The 23,210-nt window shown below is 43.3% G+C and overlaps 1 protein-coding gene across 6 annotated transcripts in view; it reads right to left on the reverse strand.

The window, feature by feature from the left end:
• Nucleotides 1-23,210, reverse strand: part of LOC138513437 (tetraspanin-11-like) — a 1,127,904-nt gene that overhangs the window by 696,444 nt on the left and 408,250 nt on the right. For all 6 annotated transcript variants that reach the window (XM_069628293.1, XM_069628291.1, XM_069628290.1 and 3 more), the window contains one exon: nucleotides 5,623-5,697. In XM_069628293.1, coding sequence (XP_069484394.1) covers nucleotides 5,623-5,697 — 75 coding nt within the window. The remainder of the gene's footprint in view (nucleotides 1-5,622; nucleotides 5,698-23,210) is intronic.

Here is a 23,210-nt window from a genome sequence, read left to right on the forward strand (position 1 = left end):
GGAACAGGGTGGTAGAGCCTAGTGACCTGTAGATAGTGGCAATGGTCAGGGAGGAGGTCGTGGAGATGGCCAGCTTGCAAACCATGCCCTTGAAGGAAGATTAAGGATGAGTGGGTATGAGAGAAGAAGGGACCCACTCAGGGATGATCAGAGCAACCCAACCACCAGCACGGTTAGGGCGAGGCTTGGAGATCATCTTATAGCCATCAGGGAGAAGGGAGTCAAAAGCAGTGACTGAGCTGGCATTGAACCACCTCTCGGTAAGAGCAAGGATATTGAGGTCAAGGTCTTCAAGTCAGAGGCAGATGTTTGATGGCAGAATGAGCATTACGCGTGCTAGATGCAAGATACCTTTAAAGGTTTTCCAGGGAGGGTGGACAGAGAGAGTGGAAGAAGGAGTAGAATGTGTGAAAAGGAAGTTGATGAGGGACAGCAAGCACCGGTCAAAGAGGAGGAGGTTGGGTTGAGGACCTGAACCAAGATAGTGCCATTGTGATAGACATTAATTATACACCTGGATGATGTGAAGCCCACCAAGAGTACTTCTTGTAAAGAGGAGAGAGAGTAGAGATAAGATGAGGAGTCCGTAGATTTTGAGAGGGGGCAAAAAGCAGGATAGCAGGGAAAATCTGTCAGGAAGTTGTGCTGACATAGGCGTCTGCGAAAGGTAGGACACGGTTAGTGATCAGGATGTCTTTTTTAAGCTTTTTTCTACCAGAAATTGTGAGAGAAGGAGGATTGGTGATAGCATAGCAATTAGAAAAGATAGGGGTGTTGGTGAGTGCCACAGGGGTGGCGGAGGGTAGGAGGAAGATAGAGGGGGCCCCGCACATTACAGTACGAGTACAATCTCACCAGGCGACATAGTAGCCAAGGGAAGTGAGAAACCAGATGCAATGGAAATACTTTCGTACCAAAAAAGGGTGCAGGGATGTTACAAAGCACACCAGGGTTCGAATTACACCAGGAACACAGGATGCAGTGAAAATGGGGTGTAAGGATGTTACAAAACACACCTGGTTTGAATTACACCAGAAACACAGAATGCAGTGCAAAATGAGGTGTAGGTATGTTACAAAACACACCAGGGGTCCAATAATACCAGAAACACAGAATGAATGCACTGCAAAATGGGGGTGTAGGGATGTTGGGCATCCTTTCCTCTCGCTCCTCACACCTCATGCCCCCCTCGGCTGCACCCAGTACACCACCCTCTCTTTTCTCCTCCCTATCCCCTGACACAACTGAGGAGGTTTCAAGACAAGCCCGATCTATGAAAGCCTCTTTCAAACAGTTGTACCCTTGCCCCTCCAAATCCTTCTAGAACAACATTGACTCACTAGCGCCAACCTTTGCTGACCTCTGCAACCTCCCTCTCCTTCGCCACTGGAGTTTTCCCCACTTCCCTCAAACATTCTCGTGTGCACCCTCTGCTCAAAAAACCCTCTACCGACCCTTCTATAACGGATAACTATCGCCCAATCTTCATCACTCCTTTCCTGGGCAAACTCCTGGAGAAGTTGACTATCTCTCAGCTTACCCTCCACACTAAATCTGTTGGCATGACCATCAGTCTGGCTTTAGAGCATCCAGAGGCATGGAAACTGCTCTTCTGAACACCCATGAAGACCTATTCTCAAACCTTGAATAACTCTCACTCTGTCCTCATTCTCCTTGATGTCTCCTCTGCTTTTGATACAGTAAACCACAACATTCCTATCACCTCTATCCATGATACCCTGGGCATCACAGATCAGGCCCTGGCGAGACATGCGTCCTTTCTCTCTGACCGTCCATCCCAGTTGGAACTTGGGTCCTTTCTAATTCCTATGGCCATTCCCACCCAAGGATCTAATCTATCCCCCTAGTTTTTCAATGTCTCCATGGCCCCTTTGGCCCACATGATCTCTGCCTTCACCTCCAACTTCCATTGTTATGTGGATGACACACAGCTCTCTTTCAGGCTCTACTCGGCCTCTTCCTCCTCCTAGCTCATTCCTGACTGTCTGTCCGCAATTCAGTCCTGGTATCCTGCTAATGATCTTTGCCTTAATGCCAGCAAGACATAGCTCATCCTCATTGGGACCCCTGCTCCCACTTTCCCACTCTCACTTTGGCCGGCCTCCCTTGGTTCTGCGCCCCCACCCACTAGTGAGGCAAAACATCTGGGGGTCATCTTCAATTCTACTCTCTCCTTCTCTTCTCACATCTCGGACATGTCCAAAAAGTCTCACTACAAGCTGCACATCCTCAGAGGTATTTTACCTTTTCTCACCTGAGGCTCACTGTCTCCAGAGCCCTGGTTCTCTCCATGCTGGACTACTGCAACAATCTCTTTCTTAATCTTCCTACTGTTACTCTCCGACCTCCGCAACTTATCCAGAACAGTACCGTGAGACTTATCTTTGGACTCAAACCCAGGGACCGCATCTCTCCGGCACTGAAATCACACCACTGGCTTCTGCTGGCTGCAAGGATCAAGTCAAGTCCCACTGCATAGTCCACCAGGCTTTCTGGGGCCGGGGCCCTTACTATCTACAACACTCTCTTCCCAAATACTCTCCTTCTAGAGCCCTCCACTCAGCCTCCTTCAACTCTCTGCGGGTGAGCCGTTTCCCCAAACAGAGATTTGGCGGTAGATCCGTATACTCTCCAGGTGCCTCCCTCTGGAACAGCCTATCTACCTCTCTCCATCTTGAGCCGGACCTCCTTAAGTTCTGGAAACTCCTTAAGACCTACCTCTTCTCTTCCTCCTTCTCTCTGCCTCTCCCCTGCTAACCTCCTTTCTCTTTGCTTCTTTCCCTCCTTCCTTCTCTTCCCCAACTTCTCAGTTAGCTGAATGGTCGCCTGGTGCACCTCCAGAGCCTCACAGATCACAGGCTCCCCCGGCATTCCTGCACTTGACTCTGGGCCTCTGCACTCTGCTTGGCACTACTGCAATATGCTCCATGAGAGGAGCAACCACTCTGCACTTAACCCAGGCCCCTGCTGGTCTGGCCGCACTTGTCTCCCTCCCCCTTCCGCGCACTTCCTGTATGCGCACTTGCACGACCTTGACCTTGAATGTTCTAGGCCTTGCAAGTCTGTCTGTCCTGTCCTCCCTCTGTCTCACCTCCCTAACTTGGTTGTGCTGGAAATACTCATGCATCGGCACATTGGATGATCTAACCAAGCAAACTGAAATTTCATCAGGCCAGTACTGAAGTTTATTGAACTGCATGGTCCTCTCCCCACCACCCCCCCCCTTCTCCACTCACTCTTTGTCAAGCACTTTACTAGTATATATGCCTCTGGCCTTGTATGCTAGCTATTGTTGTTAGATCATTCAGAATCTTCAAGGCCTGAGAATGACGACTGTATTCCCTTGTTCCCTTCCCGCCTTGAAACGCTTTGAAGCACTTCACTTGTGTATAAGCGCTTTACAAATACACTTTTACAATTACAAAACACACCACAGTTCAATTTACACCAGAAAAACAGAATACTGTGCAAAATGGGGTGCAGGGGTGTTACAAAACACGAGGGTTCAAATTTGCACAGGAGGCACAGCAATGCATTGAGAGGAAGGATTAAGTAAGGCAAGGAAGGAAGAATGGCATAGGCACACCTTGGATCAACAGCTGTTTAGGTTAGTGGCGAAATAAAAAAAGAGGAAAGTGATCAATGTCCAACCACGACTCGCAGGTACTCCTGAGGGGTGTACAAGGTTCCAGAGGCCAAGTTCGTGGGGAAACAGGATGCATGCATGGTGGATGTCCAAAGTGCAGCTGCAAGAAAGATGGGGGGTCACCTGAGCCCTCCAAGGCCCAGACAGGGGCCTAGTGTGGGCCTTGGGAGGGGGCCGGCGGTCGCCTGGCAGCTACTGTGATGGGTGTAAATTTTGGCCATGGCCAGTGTCCAGAGTCTATAGTTATTACAAACAGACAGCTTGTAGTGGTCATAGCCAGTAGCCATGGCCACAACAATATACTTCAACCATGTCACACACACTGTAGACACTTCAGTAGCCACTAAAATATATATTTTTATTACAAAAACACATAGATATTACTCACAATCACTAGCTTTATTACATATCTATAGACTCAGAAAAGAATCACATGGCAACATCACATGTCAAAGTTAAAAGAAATCCAAGGACAGATGTTCATGGCCACACAAAGACCAGATTTCAAAAGTTTTGAGACTCCCGATAATGGCCTGAATTACTGTACACATTACTGGGGCCATGGCCAGTATCCATATTCTTGGGGGAATGGCCACACTTCAACCATGTTACAAACACTAGAAACACTTCAATAGCCACTTAAAATATATTATTTTTTATTACAAACACACATAGATATTACCAACACTGACTAGTAAGAAGTCCGGACAGATGTTCATGTCAACACTCCACATTACGCTAGCGGAGTTGTGTTTGTGTCCGAATCAGTTGCAGACAGTAAAATATACTGCAGACTAAGCGACACCCCCACAGCCATTTTTTAACAATAAAAACATTTTATCTCTCCACTATTCTACCCAGACACTCTTTCATCCTCAAAATAACCCCAAATGTATTTTTCACAGTACATTTCTACTGCACTGTCCATAGACTAAAGCTGTGGTCAACAGATTAAATATTTCAAGAGTTTTGACACACCTCATGTTTTTATTTGACCAATCAGCAGGTGTGAACATTACTCAGCGCCCGGATTGGCCCAGAGCCAGAATGGTTTCGTTTTAAAATAAAAGTGTAGGAAGAAGTTGAAACCTTTACTTGCAGTGTACTACACTGAACGTTTGCTTAAACAGCAGGTGCAAGTGTTTGGTGGTGTGTATTGCATGTGGGAGGGGACGTGATGTTGGGGTTTGTGGGGAGTGGGTGCAGGCCAGCAGGGAATATAGTTCCACTACTTCTTTTCGTACTCTTCGACCACTGGTCCGCAGCCTCGACTGAGATATCCTTAAGACCTCCTTTTCAACTTTTTTAACAAATCTACTGAACCGATTAACACCAAACTTACAGCATGCTTTCGGGACCGGCCGTTGCTGGTCATACAAGTTTGGTACAAATCCGTCCAGCGCTTTCATCTGTAGATGCGAGCAACGTTTTGTTCAATGTATGTCTATCCAGATTTTCAAATGTTTTGGGACCCCCTATAACTCTCCCCCATTGATGAAACCAGACCAAACTTCGTGAAATAAGTCAAAGGTGGCCATATACTTTGTTTGCAAGTTTTGGTGAGGATTTGTAGAACAGCGCCAAAGTTATAAGCCAACTAAAAACTGCTCTTCCTATGTGCTGACCCTTGGGTCATTACCGCAGACCCTGTAATATATATATATTTGTCCAAGTAGGATTGGCATGTAGTAATTTTACACTTCAGTCTCATTTGAGCAAATGCACGTTCTTATCAAGCAGCATTCCAGACTCCTCTCCAAATATGAGCCGTGAGTCTGCTCCCGGGGTTCTCATGCTGTGATGCTTTCACAATATATAGTGTCTGTGGGCATTGCAGACTCATTTACAATGTATCATGCTTGCTGGCCAGCCAACCATTAAACACCTTGACACAGCAACTTAGAGCCTACAGGCTATGAATGCATTACATCAAACATGTGCACCTTGTAACTCACCTTATGGTAATAGACATAGGCAAGAATGCCAGCCACCAGTTCAATAAGGAAGATCAAGAGCAGCATGGAGAAGTACTGGAAAACAAAACAGACACTGTGAGGTGCATACCATAGCTGTACAACTTTACAATCAGAAGGCAGCATGCCCAAATATAGTTATGAACATTTTTCATCACCCGTAGGCCTTTCACCTAAACTATGTTCATTGCATTTTTATACTTCCGTTCATTATTTAATGCAAAGCATAAAAGGTCTCCTGGGGATCGAGAGCTCAAAGAGTCATGTGTGAATCAAGCTACTGTGTCCAAGCAATGCAATGAGACAGAAAGTGCAGTCTGAAATTCCTTCAAAGATCATGCAACGCTATGTTATGTTATTGAGTTTTTATATTATGACAATCACTGGCATGTTAGTCATATTGTACCTGGGCTTGTTCGGGAATTGGTTTGCTGTGTCCCCGTAGGGGGTAACCAGACCATTGAATAATGTATTTATATATGCTTAAGAGTCATCCATATATATGTGCAGATTCACCTTGGTTAATTTGCTTATATAACTTTCCAAGAAGGATGCAGATCGAAACATTATAGATAACACATGTAATAGACTGAGAAACACATTTATCTGAAATAATGTCCAATACCATATCCGACTTCCTCACACATGCGTGCACATGCACAAGCAGAACAATATTTGTATTTGTCGCGTGAAGTGTGTACAAGGCCCAGTAAAAAACGGCAGCCTTGTGGCACTGGCCCTATAATGTTTTCTAAAAAATCCTTTCAGGTTTTTCGGTGTTTATGAATATTTGCAGGCAAGCTATTATCCCGAAAGATTGCCAGGGATCCTTAAACTTTAGTTTACAGAGGGAATATCCCCCAGCTTCATTCCATGTGGCTTTGGGAAGATCAGCTAGTTTGTGTCATTTTGTCATTTTCAGTGAGTGCATAATGGCTATATTGTGGGGAACGCGGGCTTGCTCACAGGGCATCCGCTCTAAAATACAGGGATAAGGTCCTGCAGCTGGTGATTTTCCTAGGTAAGCATGCATGCTACGTCCAAGTGGTTATATATGGCCATGGCTCACACATCTGGGATTTCCAGAAGCAGAGCACCCATTGCGGCTGAATGACCATTATGGGTGATTGAATACACATCCTGGACATCAGGAAAAAGTCAGCAACGTTTGAATTTGGCCACCACCACAACTTGGGTAACTGCAGGAAGGTTTGACTGGAATCAAGAACCCAACTTCACAGACTTCATTGTTTCTCTGCACAGCATGCCTTGGCAGACTTTGCCGATCGCTTCCACTACCAACATTGCGGCCCATCACTTACGAGTCATGCCGGGAAGCACAGCGCAAGTCCAATAAACGCTGCAGCCTCGCCCATTCTCCCCGTCTCAATGCTCCCAAATAGCAAGCCCCATGATACTCCTACTCTGTTTCTTCCCGATGAAGTGACTGCTCTTTCTGCCTTCTGTTGTACCCCTTTTCCATTTTGCGACTCCTCCTTGCTTCCTAACTCTGCTCATTCACTTGTTTCTGGGGTCTTCAACTACCACAACTAGCCTTTACCTTGGATTCTGATATCTTCCTGAAGGACCCCCACTGTGGCCAGGACAAGCAGTGGCATGTTTTTTCCCCCTGTGATGAATCAAGCAACATCATACCTGTCTCCCCGAGGAAAAACTCTCCCCATATGGCCAGGAAAAGGCAGCTGCTACCTGATCCTGACCCTGGGGGTGGCTGTCTGAGGGAGGACTATATGAGGGGGGGAGGGAGACAACCCTTGTGGGATGGAGGTGAACACACTAGCTGGAAAATGGAATCCCCCTTTCCACTTACGGTATGACAACAACCCCTTAATTTCCCAATCCTGTATGGCATACTGTAATATAAAACCATAACATCCAGTCCGGACTGACAACAAGGCTCTTTCATACCCTTTTGGTAGAATGACTGAGATGAAGAAGAGCACTAGAGCAATTCAGAGAGCTGATGCCGGGAAGCCGGACATGCACTCTTGTTGTTGGAAGGATCCTATAGGTGCTGGGACATTTAAAAACTTTAAGCGTCAAGAACATGGAGAACCACTACTCCTGATGCGGATTGCGAAACCGAGAAGAAGCAAGTTGCAGCAGGAAGCAAGGAAGCGCAGTCACAAAAGAATCGGAATCCAGAGGTTTGCCGCATAGAGGCCAAGAGCATAGAAAGCTCTGGTACAAAGGCTGAGGCATCGCGGGTACTGGACAGCTGACAAGATGCCTGCAAGAGGAGGGAATGAGCTGCTGGGAGAATTGCAGACCACAGAGAATGCCGAAGCAGCCAGGAGAGACCAAAAAGAGGATTTGGGATGCCGGAGCACTTTGTGGCATACAACGCACACCATTGAAGGTAAATTGCATGAACTGGGTGAACCTGTGCAGGCGAGCTGCGACAACAAGGCAGTTGTTGAATATACCATTGAAAGAAAATTACGTGAACTGGGTGAACCTGAGCAGGGGAGCTGGGACACCAAGTCAATTGTTGAACAAATCAAATCAAAGCCGGTCGAGGACCCGATGGTTGAGTGAAGCAAATATAAAAATGTGGAACTGTTGCACATTAAGAATGTCCTGGCAGGAGAGTACACCAGACAGACTGATTGCAATTATGGGGCCTGAACCCAATTATGTTAAGACAAGTCTTTGGAAGCGAAGGAGCAGAGTGTATCAGACTGACAGAGGACTCTCATGCTTGCCAAGAAGCTGCATATAAACTGAGAACTTCAATGAGGGACAGGCACAGACTACAGATGATCTGAAGACAGTAAAGAACAGGACCCTGTAGAGGGAAGAGAGGACTCTCTAGTCAAACAGCCTGTGGAAGTAGGAGGAGAACCACCTTCTTGGTTCTCTCTGAGCCTGGCTGATATGTTTGTCTTAAGCAAGCAGCTGCTGGGAGAAACAAAGCAACATCTAAAGGAGCGGTCCGAAGGAAGGAAGTCCCACATTGAAGAAGTGTGCAGGAAACCCTTATACTGACAAAAAGAGGAGATCAAAGAGATAGGAGAAAAGCGCCGGAACCAAATAAACCAAATGCAGAGGGACTTAAGGACTCAAAGGATCACAGGGTGGGAAACTCTCAAACCTGAGACTAATTTTACATTCTAAGGTGAGTTGGGTGTTTTTGCAGGTGGCTGTAACAGTTAATTGCAAATCAAGCAAGATTAACAAATCATCTTGGTGTATTGTTTTTTTGGGCCACCCACTTGGCTTTTGACAGAGGATTATCTAGTCTGTCACTAAACTTGATGATCTCTACTGTGACATGTCAGTAATGCAAGGATGACAGCTGTTTGGAGATATTTCAAAATATGCCATTTTATTTTAAAAGCAAATGTATCAAAATGCTTCACTTTCCCTGCTCTGTTGAGGCGTTCATGCCTATTCTAAAAGCTAAAGGAACACACTCTGACACTGGATAACTGGCCCTCACACTTACCAACAAACAAATAAATAAAATGTATGGCAATTCAATAGAACATAAACAATATGTACATTTCCTAAATTAACATCTGAAGTCCACCGTGATTTCCCTTGCCCAGGATTGAAAGTTACTTCATCACAATGTTCAACCTTGGAAAGGAAATGGCTTAACTCTGTTCTTAAAGTTGTAAAGTTAAAGCAAAAGTTCATCAACAAAAGGTTCCAATAGTAACCATTTCCTCCTTTTAACAAAAGTTCCACTAGCAACACATCTCCCACTTTTTTGGTGAAGTTTTCCACTTTTCACTTCAAGCAAAATAGCCCCAATGGTAATCCTGGCCACAATACTTTGTCAATCCCATAGGAAGATTTGCCACAGTTCAAAAGAAAATGCAGTATCCACAATGTTAATGGTATACAGTTCTTGATTAACAGTTAGGATTCCTTTAAATATGGTTTCAACAGCAACAATTGTATATTTGCCAGGATGACTTCTTAATACTGCTGCTTCTTCTCCAACAACTATATTTCTTCTTATTTTACCATGAGAACAGTCACAAGTTTCCCACAGTAGTTCAACTTGGTTTTGACAACTGCAGTGTATCCTCTACTGACAACCAAATGTACCTAAACAGTTTCTTTACTTTGGACTACTGCACAACTTCAATGACATTTATACAGACAAGAAAGCTTTGACAATACTTCAGCCTCTTCAGGTAGGCTGGGCACTCTTCCTTGTAACCGTTTGTTCAAAGGGGCAGCCTCTTAGTCTCTCTTTTCTTACTGTCAACAATGGTAACTTGTCTTTGCCTTCAAGACTCCCTTCTCTCTGGCCTCCACAGTCTTGTGCATTACAGGTTCGGTCTACTTCAAACATGTTCTTCACAAGCAGCCACTTCCCCTTCCCCAACGTTACCTGCACCTTTCTGCCATCTTTCAGCCCATTAATTACCCAGAAGCCTTGATGCCACTCTCTTAGCCTCAGGTAAAAGTTGTATACTTGTTGGTTTATGCCAATTAACTGTTAATTACTTCACAGTATTGTTGGATTGTTTTAAACTCTGAGAAAGGTTCAGCTTCACATTTATTATGGCATACTTCTTGGCTTTAGGCAATGCTTGTTCTCTTCTTCAGTCTTTTGTACTCTTGTGAATGAAAGGTATGTCACTTGTATATAAAGTATACAGTTCAGTCTTTCAGTAGAAACCACAATTAGGCACACACAGACACTCTTTAATGTAGTTTTCCCATGATACAAATTGCAGCTTTACAATTGTCACTGTGAAGTGTTCTGCAATGGTCTTTGCAGCATTCCCTTTTCTTAACTAGAGACAAGCGACCACTCCTTGAACATTAATAGTCTTTCGTTAAAGGAACAATGGGCTGTAACAACATTAGCTTCCTATGCGAGCAAGAAGCCTTTTCTTCAATACACGTGTGTTACATTTCCATTGTTTAAAGAATCTTTAATACAGAACCCCACTTCTAATCGCTGAAAATCTTACGCAAGTGGCAAAGGAGCTGGTTACTGTTACCGGTAAGGCTTGTGCAATGCTTTAGAACACCATGCTTCACTCACTGGCTTTCGAAGCATTTTCTCTGTGGGTCGCACTGCTTCCCCGACTTCTACTACAACTTCTACTTCTTCTGGCTCGCCAGGGACCCACACCCTTCTCCTGAACTTGTGTCTCTGGTCCAGCCACACTTCTTGGGAATTTCCCCTACTCCTGAGACCCTCGACTTGGCAATTACTGCTTGCCTCATTGTTTGACATGCCTACAGCTCGGCAACCACAGCAATCAGGATCACATGGAGAAAACTGTTTCTCCAGCACGCATTCCTCTGCGCAGCCTCTGCACTTCAGAGTTTGGGAGGACAGGACTGTCTCAGAACATGCAGGTGAAATCTGCTGTCTTCTCATTCCAGAATTCCTCTTTTTATCCCACTTCTGCGTGGATTGCCAGCCTTGTGTCTTCATTCGGCTTCCACTGCCACAACCTGCACTCCAGCCAGTGTTCCAGCTCCTACCACTCCTTCCTCCTTTGCTTCTCTGAGGGGGCCTTTTATGCCTCCCAGGTTCAGTGATAATGTTCACAGGTGTGGGCTACTAGCCTCAATTGCCTGCCTACTGCAATGGCCATGAGGCTTAATTGCCTGACTTTGACAATTGCATGCCTCCTCAGCAGTCTTCCTCATCTCAGTCCCTCTAGGATTCTGGGTATTGTAGTTTCTTTCCACAAAGTTAGGTTTTAGCATATTTGAATTATTCCTAAGTGTAGGGCTAATTCCCTTGAGGTTATTAACAGAGGGGCTATGAAAATTAGCCTTAACAGAGGAAGCAAATTTATTATAGACAACATTTCCACATTCCTTTATAGTGTACCCTTGGGTTTGAGGAAGGTGTTTAGTTTGTGATACCAAAAAGAAATGTTTGCTTAGATTTTACAACATTAAGGTCCACAACACGAGACATAACTTGAGAGTTAGGGACATTAAAATGACAATAAGCCATTACCTCTTTAGGTACCTTGGGAAGATTCTTCCTTCCAGAGGAAAAATACTGTGACTCATCCCACGGAATCTCCTCACCACCTGGGACCTGTCCCCTCCCAGGTGATCCTCCCGCAGTACACCACCCCCAGGGTTACGATCACAAAGCATCTGCCTTCCCCATGCCCCCTGGGAGGAGAAATTAGGCAGGTTTCAGGGAGGGATCCGTAGTGTTCCTCACATAATATTGAACAATAGGTTCCAGAAAGAACAGATGGGAGAACATTTGCCAAAGGAGTTTCCAGTAATGTGTTAGTTTGTGCATAGTTCCACCCTCTCCCCACTACTCTTCAAAGTCTACATTCTTCCCCTAGGTAGTCTGACCAAGGGGTCCTCTCTAAGCTTTTAAACATATGCTGACATGCCCCAGCTGGTGCTCAGACCTGACTCAGCCTCAAGTGATAGAGCTGAGGTGGGAGCATGTTTAACAAGTGTCCAGGTCTGATGGAGCATAACTGGCTTTGTCTAAATATGAGCAAGTCAGAGGTCTTCTTTCTGTGCTGTAAACCCAGCAGAGCTAGGAAATATCCTGTGGTCCGTCAAGGTGTTGCAGAACCTGGATGTACTTTTCAGCTCAGTTATAAAATTTTAACCACAGCTTTACATCACCACGTGGAGTAGTCCTTTATGGCTTAGCCTCATGGCCAAACAATGCTCTCTGCTAAGCTCTCATCCAGGCTCTGGCACACTTGTGGATCCTGTAGCAGCTTTTATATGTGTCTGCCCAGCGAACAACTGAAAAAACATTACAGGGAAACAAACTAAGCAATTTACCTGAGTTGGTGTGTAAAGTGCACGTTAATGTACTGATCAAGTTTCTAGTTCGAGAAAATAACTCAACTGGTTGATTGTGAAGCAAAAAAACACAAAAAGCAACCACCTTTCTATGGACATCATTGACAGGTATTGACTTGCTATATCTCCCACATATGACTCTTTCGTACTACCTGGCTAGATCTTTTCACTCCTCTTACAAGTCACCTTGTTGCATTTGTAGGGAAATACAATAGAGTTGGGGAAAAAGGTCTACAAGCTCGGGATAGACTTGTATCATAGCCTTCTGATAATAATTTCACCCAAATTGAAACTTTTATAACTATTGTTTCTTGAGAATGTTCACTTTTTCGCCCATGTCCATCCATATATGCACCTTTTCTCTGTTTTGTGAAAATATATTGCATTATTTTGTTTAAGGAATTTGTATAGTTCATGGAACCTTGTCTTTCTTGCTCTTTTCCAAGCACCATGAATGTGGATTACTGATAATTGTGAGTTTCAAAAATATAATACAACAATCATTTTTTTCTCCAAAATGGACACGTATCACAGCGATAAGCACCATTTGTATGGTTAACCAAAACAATTGTGTAGTTTCAGCAATCGAAGAGTTGGTGAAGCTAAGTCTTTAGTTGCCCAAAGCACTCTACACAAATAATTGAAGGTTCTTTGGGAAAAAAGGTTAGCATGTATCTTGGTAAACAGAGCTGAAAATAAGTATGAGAAAAACACCCATGTTCTGGCAATGGAGGTTGAATGTTGAAAGAGAAAATCACAGGTTCCAGCCTCTATAGACCAAGATTGATTGTTTGTGGGAAGAAGGTAGAGGGGAGAAATAATCGATTGCTGTATGGCTATGCTATATTTTTGTTTAGCTAAAACAAACTACTGCTCACCACGTTTCAATTCCTTAATGCTGTGGAACAGTTTAAAAACTGTGGCAGGTGTGATGAATCAGAGATGATTCACACAGAAAACCTGGCCTGGGCCCTATCTCATTTTGCCAGGGAAAGATGGAAGCTTCCTGATTCCCACCCTGGAGGTGGTGTTCTTTGGGAGGATCAAATGGTGGAAACCATTGGAGAACAAATGGGGAAAATCCCTTTAATAAGTTTCCCCAAGACACGACAAATGTAATGGCTTATTGTAAGGTTGAAATTGTGGGAAATGGTGACTTGAACATCGGGGACTCCATGCCCCATAATGCTAAAAGTACTGCAATGAAGAAGAGGGATGCAGAGGCCCTGGATTGCACATTGTAGGTTAATAGGGTTAATGACCGGCACCCAAGGGAAACTGGGAAGCATAAAAGGCCCCCTCGGGTGCAGCCCATGGATAAGAGTAGCAGTGGAAGGTGTAGTGGTTGCAATAGCTCCACATTGCAGTTGCAGCTTATGGAGAGTAGAGACGCCAGAACCGCCGTGGTTTGCAATACAGATGTTGGTTCTGAGAGGGTCTATTACTTCAGCGACCTGAGGTGCAAAGATCATGCACTCTGAAGTGTTATTTTTACAAGTTTTCCCCCTGATGATCGTGGTTGCAGAGGTAGCGCGGCGGGAAGCATGATGCTAAGAAGCCTTCCCCCCCAAGAAGGCAGAATCTGATGGCAGAGAGCCTTTGGAGCATGGAACATTCTTGTTTTGCTCAGCATGGGGTAAGGAAATGAAAGCAAGTCTGTTTTCCATGCCGCCCGGAGCAGAAGAAACCAGGAACCCAAAGGCAATGGGGAGAGCAGACACACACATCAAACCCAGTGTGTTCCCTTGTGTTTTGTGATCCCAGAGCACTCAGTAACCGCCCACTGCCCCAATACGGGTCTTTTGAATATCGAACAAATGGAAAAGGAACAAAGTGGCAGAAACATAAGTATGGAGGATGTCGAACTGAGGTAAAGCAGAAAGGTAAATATTTTGCATACCAAGCAAACATAATGTGGCCAAAGTGGAAGTAAAAGAACTTGACAAGTCAACCAGCAGAATATCATTGTGAATTTACAGGTCAGAAGAATTACCAACAGTACAAGGGGGCAATGCTTCTAGAAAGAAATATAAAAAAACATTACCAAAGCTAAGGGGAACAATTAAGAAACTGTTGTCAGAGGAAGAAAGAAGCAATAGGGGGAACCAAAAAGGAGCAGAAATGTGAAAAAGCCATTGCCAGCACTTGCTTAATGCAATAGGGGGAACCAAAGAGGAGCAGAAATGTGAAAAAGCCATTGCCAGCACTTGCCTAATGCAAGAGGGAGAAAACAAGAGTGGCAGGAAGGCTGCCCTTCTGACAAAAGTTGTTGAGGAGGAGTGGAGCATAACCTGCATTGCAGATGGCAATCAAAAGTGTGGTACAAACAGCACCGATGTGTCTCATGTTTTCCCAAAAGTAGTCCAAGTTGTTGTTGATCAAATTATAAGATGCTTTGTGTTGTATAAAGAAAAAATTAAACCACAGGAGTGCTTGTAGAAGTAGTAGTAGGTTTGCTACTCCTGGCAGGGGAGTACACTAGGACAAGGGACCTTGTAGTCGGTCTGGCAGGTGAGTGGACCAGGCAGAAGTCATTGAAGTACTATATTGTGACTAAAAGTGTTGAAGAAGTAGCAAGTCCACAAAATCACATTGTGAATTGTTGTGGAAACATCCTGACAAATCAACATTGCTGATGCAAGTATTTTGAGAACTATTACAGAATTATCCAGACGGAAGCCTTTGTGTTGATCTTGATGAACTGTGGAAACGTCCTTTTTTTCTGAAGAAAAAGTGTGTAGAGCTCTCTGCTTCAAGTGGAGAGACCAAAGAATTGTTGAACATTTTGTACTGTTGGTTGAATTCAGTTGAGAGACTTATTGGAACTATATTGGAACTTTGCTGCAAGGCGGGATTTAGTTATTCTTTTGAACTGTCGGTTGAAATCCTGCTTGAATCTGGGCAAGGGAGACTTACCCAGGTTACAAGGAGAAATAGTTACCTGGTCTTGAATATAACTGCTAATTTTGTTGCAACTAAATTTGCCAAGTGTTATTTTATTGCGTGTGGCATATGTACAAGTGTGAGGGACAGAATCCTTTTGTCAGAGAGTTCATGTAAGTTTATATTAGGCAGGGAAATCGTAATCAGGGTAGGGATAGTGAGGGATTTATCAAACCCCTTTTGAGTTGAATAAAATGGCAAGTTCTGAAAAACCTTCACAAAGTTGTCTGCCTCACATTTCTGACCCTTCACATGTGGTGTCAAGGGTGGGATCAGAATCAATTGATAAACATTGGGGACCCGTAAGCCTGAGAAACTAAGCAAAAGAGTCTATGCTCCTACTATAGCTACTGAACAGTTTATAGGCTTTGATATCTATAGTAGTAGAGGGGAGCTAATTTAACCCGGAGATAGGTTCTTCATTGCCACGGAGTTCATTCCCCCCCTAAGGCTACCTATATCAGACTTGCCTCTAATTAGACGTACCCTGGCGCTATGGCTTAGATGTACTGGCAGGAGTGATTGACCCTGATTCCAAGGGGGGGGATGTATGAATACTGATACAGAATAATCGGAAGACAGCATGCCAAGTTAAGGCTGGAGAACGAATAACGCAAGGGATATTGGAGAAGGCTCTGATTCCAAAACCAAAAGAAGTTAAAAACAGTGAACACACTGAAAGAGGTACATGGGGGTTTGTGGAAGCAGACATAGAATCTATTGTAAAATCCAAAATTGAGGCAGAGGAAGAGATCATTCCTGATTTGGCTTTCGCCTAACAGAATGATCCATTATTACCCAAATCTTTAATCAAGTTGAACTGGATGGAGCCCATGTGACTGGGGGTCTCCAAACAGCCCTTTAAGATCGAGATAGATGGGGATGCAGATTCGTACTCTTGCATCAAATAATTAGGACAACTCAATACTTTGGCAAAGGGAGTCCGTTTAATGACAAGTACATAAAAGAAGGAATTCAATGAACATCAGCAAGCGCTCGATCTTCCTTCTCGCATAAACTCCACTTAATTTCAGAATCAACACAGTATCTATATCAAAAACTTGTCATCACTGATGCGTAATCTTAAAAACCTAACATACAACGTGATTGGTTATAGGAAGGTAACTTTAACATAGATACTATAACTGTATGTGGTAACGGGGAGAGGGGATTGGATAATCAATGTCAGGTGGGGCAACTAAGCCCTTCCCTCAAAATGGCCTCTATAAACGTCACTAAAAGTACGACGTCTCATTGGTTCTACTCACTATAGGACCCTAGATTACACTGTCCACTATGATTGGGTTGGCATCAACCCCACTCATACTTTTCCACTCTAGCAGCATGCAGAACAACGAGCCAGGTGCAGGGAGTTTGTCTGCACCCTAGCTTCCCTCTTATTATGTTACGATCAATCATCATCTCAGTGGTCATGTGTCAATTAATTTGGCCTCGAGTCTGCTTCTTGGTCTGAGAAAGTTAAGGAGTATGGGTATGGCAGGGATCCATGCGTAGGTATGAAAGTGTCATCCCTTCCTGCCTGCCTTGTCACGTGATTTGGACACCGTGAAATCAAACTCTTCTTCATGCTTTTTTGTGCATTTGATTTAATTCTGCCAGTCTTCTACCATATGTGGCTTATCTTGACCTTTCTGAACAGGATCCTCTGTTCTTTTCTCTTTAATTGTATCCACTGTTGGCCTTTTCCAGCCTGATACGACCTTGGCTTCTGGGTTTCTCTCTGTCTTAATTCTCGATTTGTTTGCTGCAACGCTATCTTCTTGAGACCTTTAGTTCAATTCTGCTCATGTGCGTCGTGGATTTTCACTAATCTATAAAGTGCTTTTTTGAGGTATATATATGTATAGTTGGCGCTTGCCGCAATCTCTTTTACTACTAAGCATAAGCAAGCTTCACAATTTCTTTGCTTCTTGCGGTTTCTTGCATCGGTACACGTTTAAACTAACTGAATATCTTCATCGTGCATATGGCATAAGTTTCTGCATCTTGACATCATCTGTTTCACCTTAGGCTCAAGATGTCACTTATCCATGATATTTCGTCACTTTGTCAGTATTCTTAGGTCATTATATCTTCTATATGTGCATCAGTCCGATTTCTTATGACGTCACCATTCGTCTTCCTTTAGTATCTCCTTGGTTTCTTCGGGTATTCCATTCTGTGGGATGTTTCTATCCACGCATCCAAGCCCTACCTCAAAACTGTGCAGTACTGACATGGAAAACATCATGATGGCCAGAGCTTCCCAGAAAATGCACGGGGAAATGCATGAAGAATAGGCTGCCACTCATTTTTGCCGATGTTATGGGCACAGAAGGGCACTGCCTAAAACCACCATTGGACTACCCACACAGTAGTCTGAAACCATTGGGAATGGCAATGCTGATTGCCAAAAGCAACCTAGAATTGTGGGGAATTCATTTTCTTAAATCCCAAAAATGGGTGCATTACCAGTACTCACCACTATCAGAAAGCCGGCGTTTTAAAACCACCAGATTTTTTTTTTTTTTGGTGTAAAACTGAATAAATGAACCCAAACCATGCCAAAGAAAGACTTACTGAGGGGTGGATACAATCTAAAGTTATATTCTGAAGTGACTTGAAGGTTTATAACAAGACTGGCTGAGCTGTGGATTTCAGCAGTTTAAGTAAATTTGGACTGAAAGACACTAAAAATCTAAATGTTTAAAAGAAATGAGTGACCTACTTTGAGTGTCACATAGGTTGCAATTGTTTAAATGTCATAGTTTAAATTTAGAATCAGCATCCTAGCTGCATATGTAAAAAATTGTCTTGACTTAAACTGGGGAACAAAAGTGACATTTTATCTGAAACCTGGTTTAAGGAACTGAATTCTGCCCACCAGCTACCCCCGACAGGAGTTGAGACTTGCACAACAGCTGTGTTCCCAGGCCGACCTGCATTTTGCTGCTCCCACCAAAAGGGATATGACACTTCTCTGATTGAATTACCTGGGCTCTGCAGGAAATTGAACAAAGCCCTGTCCTGACTCAGGAAAATGTTTTATTATGGGGGCCATAAATGGCTTCCTCTTGAACAATGGGCCTTCCAGGGCCCAGGCAGATGGTTTATTGCAGGGGTAATAAAAATGGCTTCCTCTTGGCAGAAACTGGGAGGGGGAGAAACTGGAGACAGAGGCTGAGCCTGGCAGAAAGTGGAAAAACTGGTTTCTGTACCATGTGACCTGAAAAGACACACCCCTGTAGCCAGAATATGGGTTTAGAAAAAGATGAATAACTCATAGTACGGACTTGTCAAAATTATTTAAATGATACCATAATTCTTGTGATTTTTCTGCCCACATTTTAAGAGGTTTTTAGAACCGGTGGCATGATCTGGGGGCAAGCTAGCAGTTAAGAGGGTATTACTGAAAATGTATGCATGTTAAAAATCTGACACTTCATCAAGTAATGTCCATACTCCTTGCGCACATGTGTGTAAATTTGGGGTAATGTCCGATATTACGAAACCAGTTAAAAAGTGCAAATGTTGCCCTTTCTGAATGCAAGCTCTCAGGAAGAGCAGATTTGGACAGGGTATACCTCCTGTGATATGTGATGGGTGCATGTAATTTTAAACAAATGTGTACCTGTGCAAATATGTTTTTTGAGCAAATATAGATTGTGTGTAAAGTTGACAGGGGTGGGTTCTCTGTACCATAAACAGACCTCATCATGATGACACTTCATTTCATTCCCCCAATCAAGGGGAAGAGGATAAAGTGGCCAATGACAAGTGGAGAGGGGTAGGGCCTAGGAAGCTAGCCTCTCCACCCATTTTCAAAACACATAAAAGCAGACAGTCAGGACAGATGGGGACATTCAATTCCATTTGCTGCAACGCACTCTGCCGGACCATACAACATGCAGAGATCCAGACTTCAAATCCATCAATCTCCAGAATCCAGAGAGGCTAGACCAGCAGAGCAGAGCTGACCCAGATCACTCTAAGCTTGCTGGGGTGAACTGAATTACATTTGATTGCATTTCTGAGAACTGTGTGCTTCCCTTCCATTTCCTTGCATTGCATAAAGGGGGGAGGGGATTGCCAGAGAAAAGTGATTACCTTGTTTTGTTGAAATCATATTGAGTATTTTCTGTATTGCATTTTCATTCAACATTACATCCATCTGAACTTATATAAAGCATTCTCTACCACCTTATTCTTCTGTTCCTATTCACAAGTGTGCTAGTGCCAGAATATCCATTATTGATTACTGCTCAGATTCAGTGTGATATTCAATTATTAAATTATTATAAAGTGTGATATTTATATCTATTGTTTAAATTATCAAATAAACCTTTTAAACTTGCAAAACAGAACTACTTCTTGGCTCAGTGGGGTCAGGGGGATTCCAAGAGAGGGGTGTTATATAGGGGTAGTCATCCAGAACGCATGAACTGGACATAAAGATATATCAATAAGGGTTTCCATTCAGTATCCCAGACTAGGCATTGACTTAGCTGTAGTGTTGAATTGAATCCTCTTAGAATTCTGACAAATGTCATTTTGTCTTGCCTGTAGATATGGTTTTCTCAATGGGTACCTTACTGTCCAGGTTTTCTTAGGTGTTGTTACTTCAATAGGTGCTGTTAATCTGCTAGGCACTGGGCAGAGCCCAACTGCGGCTCTCTGCTGGTTTATCTGTTCTCCATATGTCACATATTTTGGCGTTAACATACCTGGTACTTTGAAGGGGGACGGATGGAGTGTGGAAGGAGCTTGGCACTTCCTCTTCACTCCCCCCTCTGGGCGATTCATAGACCACTCTCTCTTCTTTCTTTGCATTCACTTTTATTTTATCCTCTGAATCTAAACATCTTGGTCTGAAGAAATGTTCCTTTGGGGTTCATATCTTTATGACTCCCTTCAAACATCCTGCTGTTCTTATGTGCTCATCTTTGTTCCATGTCATTAGTTGCCATTCTCCACTTGGATTGCAATAGATCCATTTTCCCACATATTTTCTATGTTTCCTCGGATACCCGAACTTTGTTCCTTCTGGTGCATAAATGCTGGCCCTCACAAATTCTCTTATTTCTTTGTCAGTCAGGTCCTTAAGCTTCCATCCTGACTCGATATCAATCATGATTTTCATCCCTATGGCCTTTTTTGCAGTTGTCTGGCACTGCGAGATTATTAGCTTGATAAGACAGAATCCAAGCAATATCATCACCAACAGGTATCCTAGGAACTTGAATGCATCTGCCATCCATTGAGGAGCCCATGAAAACAGTGATCCAAACCAACTGTCATCATCGACTTTCATCAACTTCATCTATCATCTGATTCTGTAGTTTTGTCAGCATACCTATGGCTTCTGTTAAGGTTCCATTTTTGTCATCGTGAGATGGTATAAATGTGCAACAGGATTCTCCGATTCTTGCACAAACACCTCCATCCATAGCTGTGATCATGTCAAGGACATATCTGTTCTGGAGTGTCATTAGTTGGATTGCTCTTAACTCTTCCTTAATTGCATTAAATCCTTTTATGGTCGTGTTGATGGTCTGCACTAACTCCCATCTGGTTATCTGCAACCATTTAGTATTTTCTCCAACCTGAACTCTTTGCATCAAGATCAAGGTGAATACTGAAAAAGACTGACTGAACAGTCTATGTTCATAGGGGATAGCATTGAAAGCTTCTATGGATTTTGCAGAGAAATATTTTTCCCTCTTCGTTCTCTTCATAAGCTACATAGATTTCTTCTTCCTTAGGTGAGCATCTGCTTCCAGGAAACTGTCAATATTCAGATCACTTTTTGAAATCACCAATGCTGTAACATGGGCATTCACCAACGTGCATATACCTCCCTAATTCTTCGGCAATCTCATGTATGGTTTGGATCCACATGCCCAATAACGATCCATGATCACTGCAGTACCATGTACCATTCCTGGAGTGTCAAAGACTTAACCACAATTCTGATTCTCTTCCATTGTTCTTGTGCCATTATTTCTAAAGCAGAATTTTGGGCTCTCCAATGGTATTATCTGCAAGGGTCCTCCTCTGTCCTCGACCCATGTCAATAGTTTAAGCAAGATTTGGCCATAATGGGTTGCATCCATTTTGCACTATGTCAATGGTAGCATGGTAACAACCAATCACTACCCATGCTCTGCAGATCACTATTCCTTTCTCCCATCCGTCTGGTGAGAGCACCGTTCCCCAGGTTTGCATTTTACCTCTGGTCTTCCATCTTCGAGCTTCTTCTGAAGTTTTTCCTGCAGTCTCCAATTTCTTGTTCACTTCTCTTCTGATCTCTGCTCCTTTTACTCCAGGTTTTACATATCTGATCATCACATTCTTTGTTTTGGCATTTTTTCTTGTCTTTATGTCTTGAACATATTCATCTTCATCTGGGTCAGTTGCCTCAGTTTCCCATTTGAAAGAAGCATCACTTGCACATTGCTATATGTGACACACAGTGTGCTGTCTGCACATCTATTTCAACAGCTACAAAGATTTTTGACTTCCCCATGCTGTAGGATAGGCGTGCACAAACAAAGCATTCTTCCTCTGAAGTTCGTCTTCCAACTTCCTTCATATGTTGGTACCATATGTTGTTTCCCAAGTGTGCTGTGCTGTCCAGGTAATCGTTCAATTCGTTTTTGTCTTCTTGTGTTCTTCTTTTAATTCTTAAAGTCTTTCTGTAGTTTGCTATAACCACATCCTCGAACACATCCGTATAGCTTTTTCCTGCTGGAGGATTCTCAGGCATCTCCATCAATGATCTGGGCGTGTCCACATGTATTATTCTTGTAGGATAAGGTCTAGTAAGTCTTTCCTTGTCCTTCTGTCTCTTTTTGGCTCTGGTTATGAACGTCCATATTGATTCTGCCATTATCTCTGCATGTGATTGTATTGCAGGTCTTAAGCTTGACCCTTTCATCTCTGGATCAGGCATGCTCATCGGTGCTGTCTCTGTTCGTTCATTCTCTAGAGTCTTTTGTCTCCTTAACAGTTCCTTTTCCTTGTGTCTTATAACACCCTTTGGTAAAACGCTTCTTTTTGAGCTCTGTCCAAACTCTTCCCATTTTCTGGAATGTGATTCTGTAGTCATTGACACTAGACCAGGTGTGTATGTACTCATTATTTCTGTATGTATACCTTTCATCAACCATCTCTCAGGTTTACTTAGCCGACCCAGTCTCCAGCGTTTCAATTCATTTGTTACCACAAGTGTCACGTGTGTTTCATTGTTTATGACATCTATCTCAAGTTCAGTCACTCTATCATTCTTTCTAGGAACTGGAATGACTATGTAAGGTCTGGGTACCTTTGTAGGTTTCATGCGTACATCATTGGATGGGTACACGGGAAACTGAAAGCTTTGTGCACCAATGAAAAATGCAGTTCTAATCGTCAATGACAATAGTATGATAATGAATACTATGCATGTGTAAAGAATACATTTGTAGGTTAATTCACAGCATTTGTCCCTTGGCCAATATGAATGTCTCTCCTTATGAGGGAAGACAACGTTGCTGCTCTGGTTTCACATCTCGATCATCTAAAGAAGCAAAACTAATTCTTTAATACATGCTAAGCATTACCACTTTATTTTGATTCTGCTGCTTCTGCTTGCAGGTCATGAGTGATGACCTTATTATCCTCTTTGTCCGAATAATGGACTGTCTCTTTTCTCTGGAAACAGTTATTTTTCTATTAACGAAATTTCCAAATGAGGCAATACATTCAGTAACTTTTGATTTGCATGTTTCATGTAAACCAATTCCCAATCTATGCCTCTAATCTGTTTCACTCCAGATGACATGTTGGTT

The sequence above is a fragment of the Ambystoma mexicanum genome, chromosome 12 (genome assembly GCF_040938575.1).
Source record: "Ambystoma mexicanum isolate Mex_15411 chromosome 12, UKY_AmexF1_1, whole genome shotgun sequence".
Lineage (NCBI taxonomy): Eukaryota > Metazoa > Chordata > Amphibia > Caudata > Ambystomatidae > Ambystoma > Ambystoma mexicanum.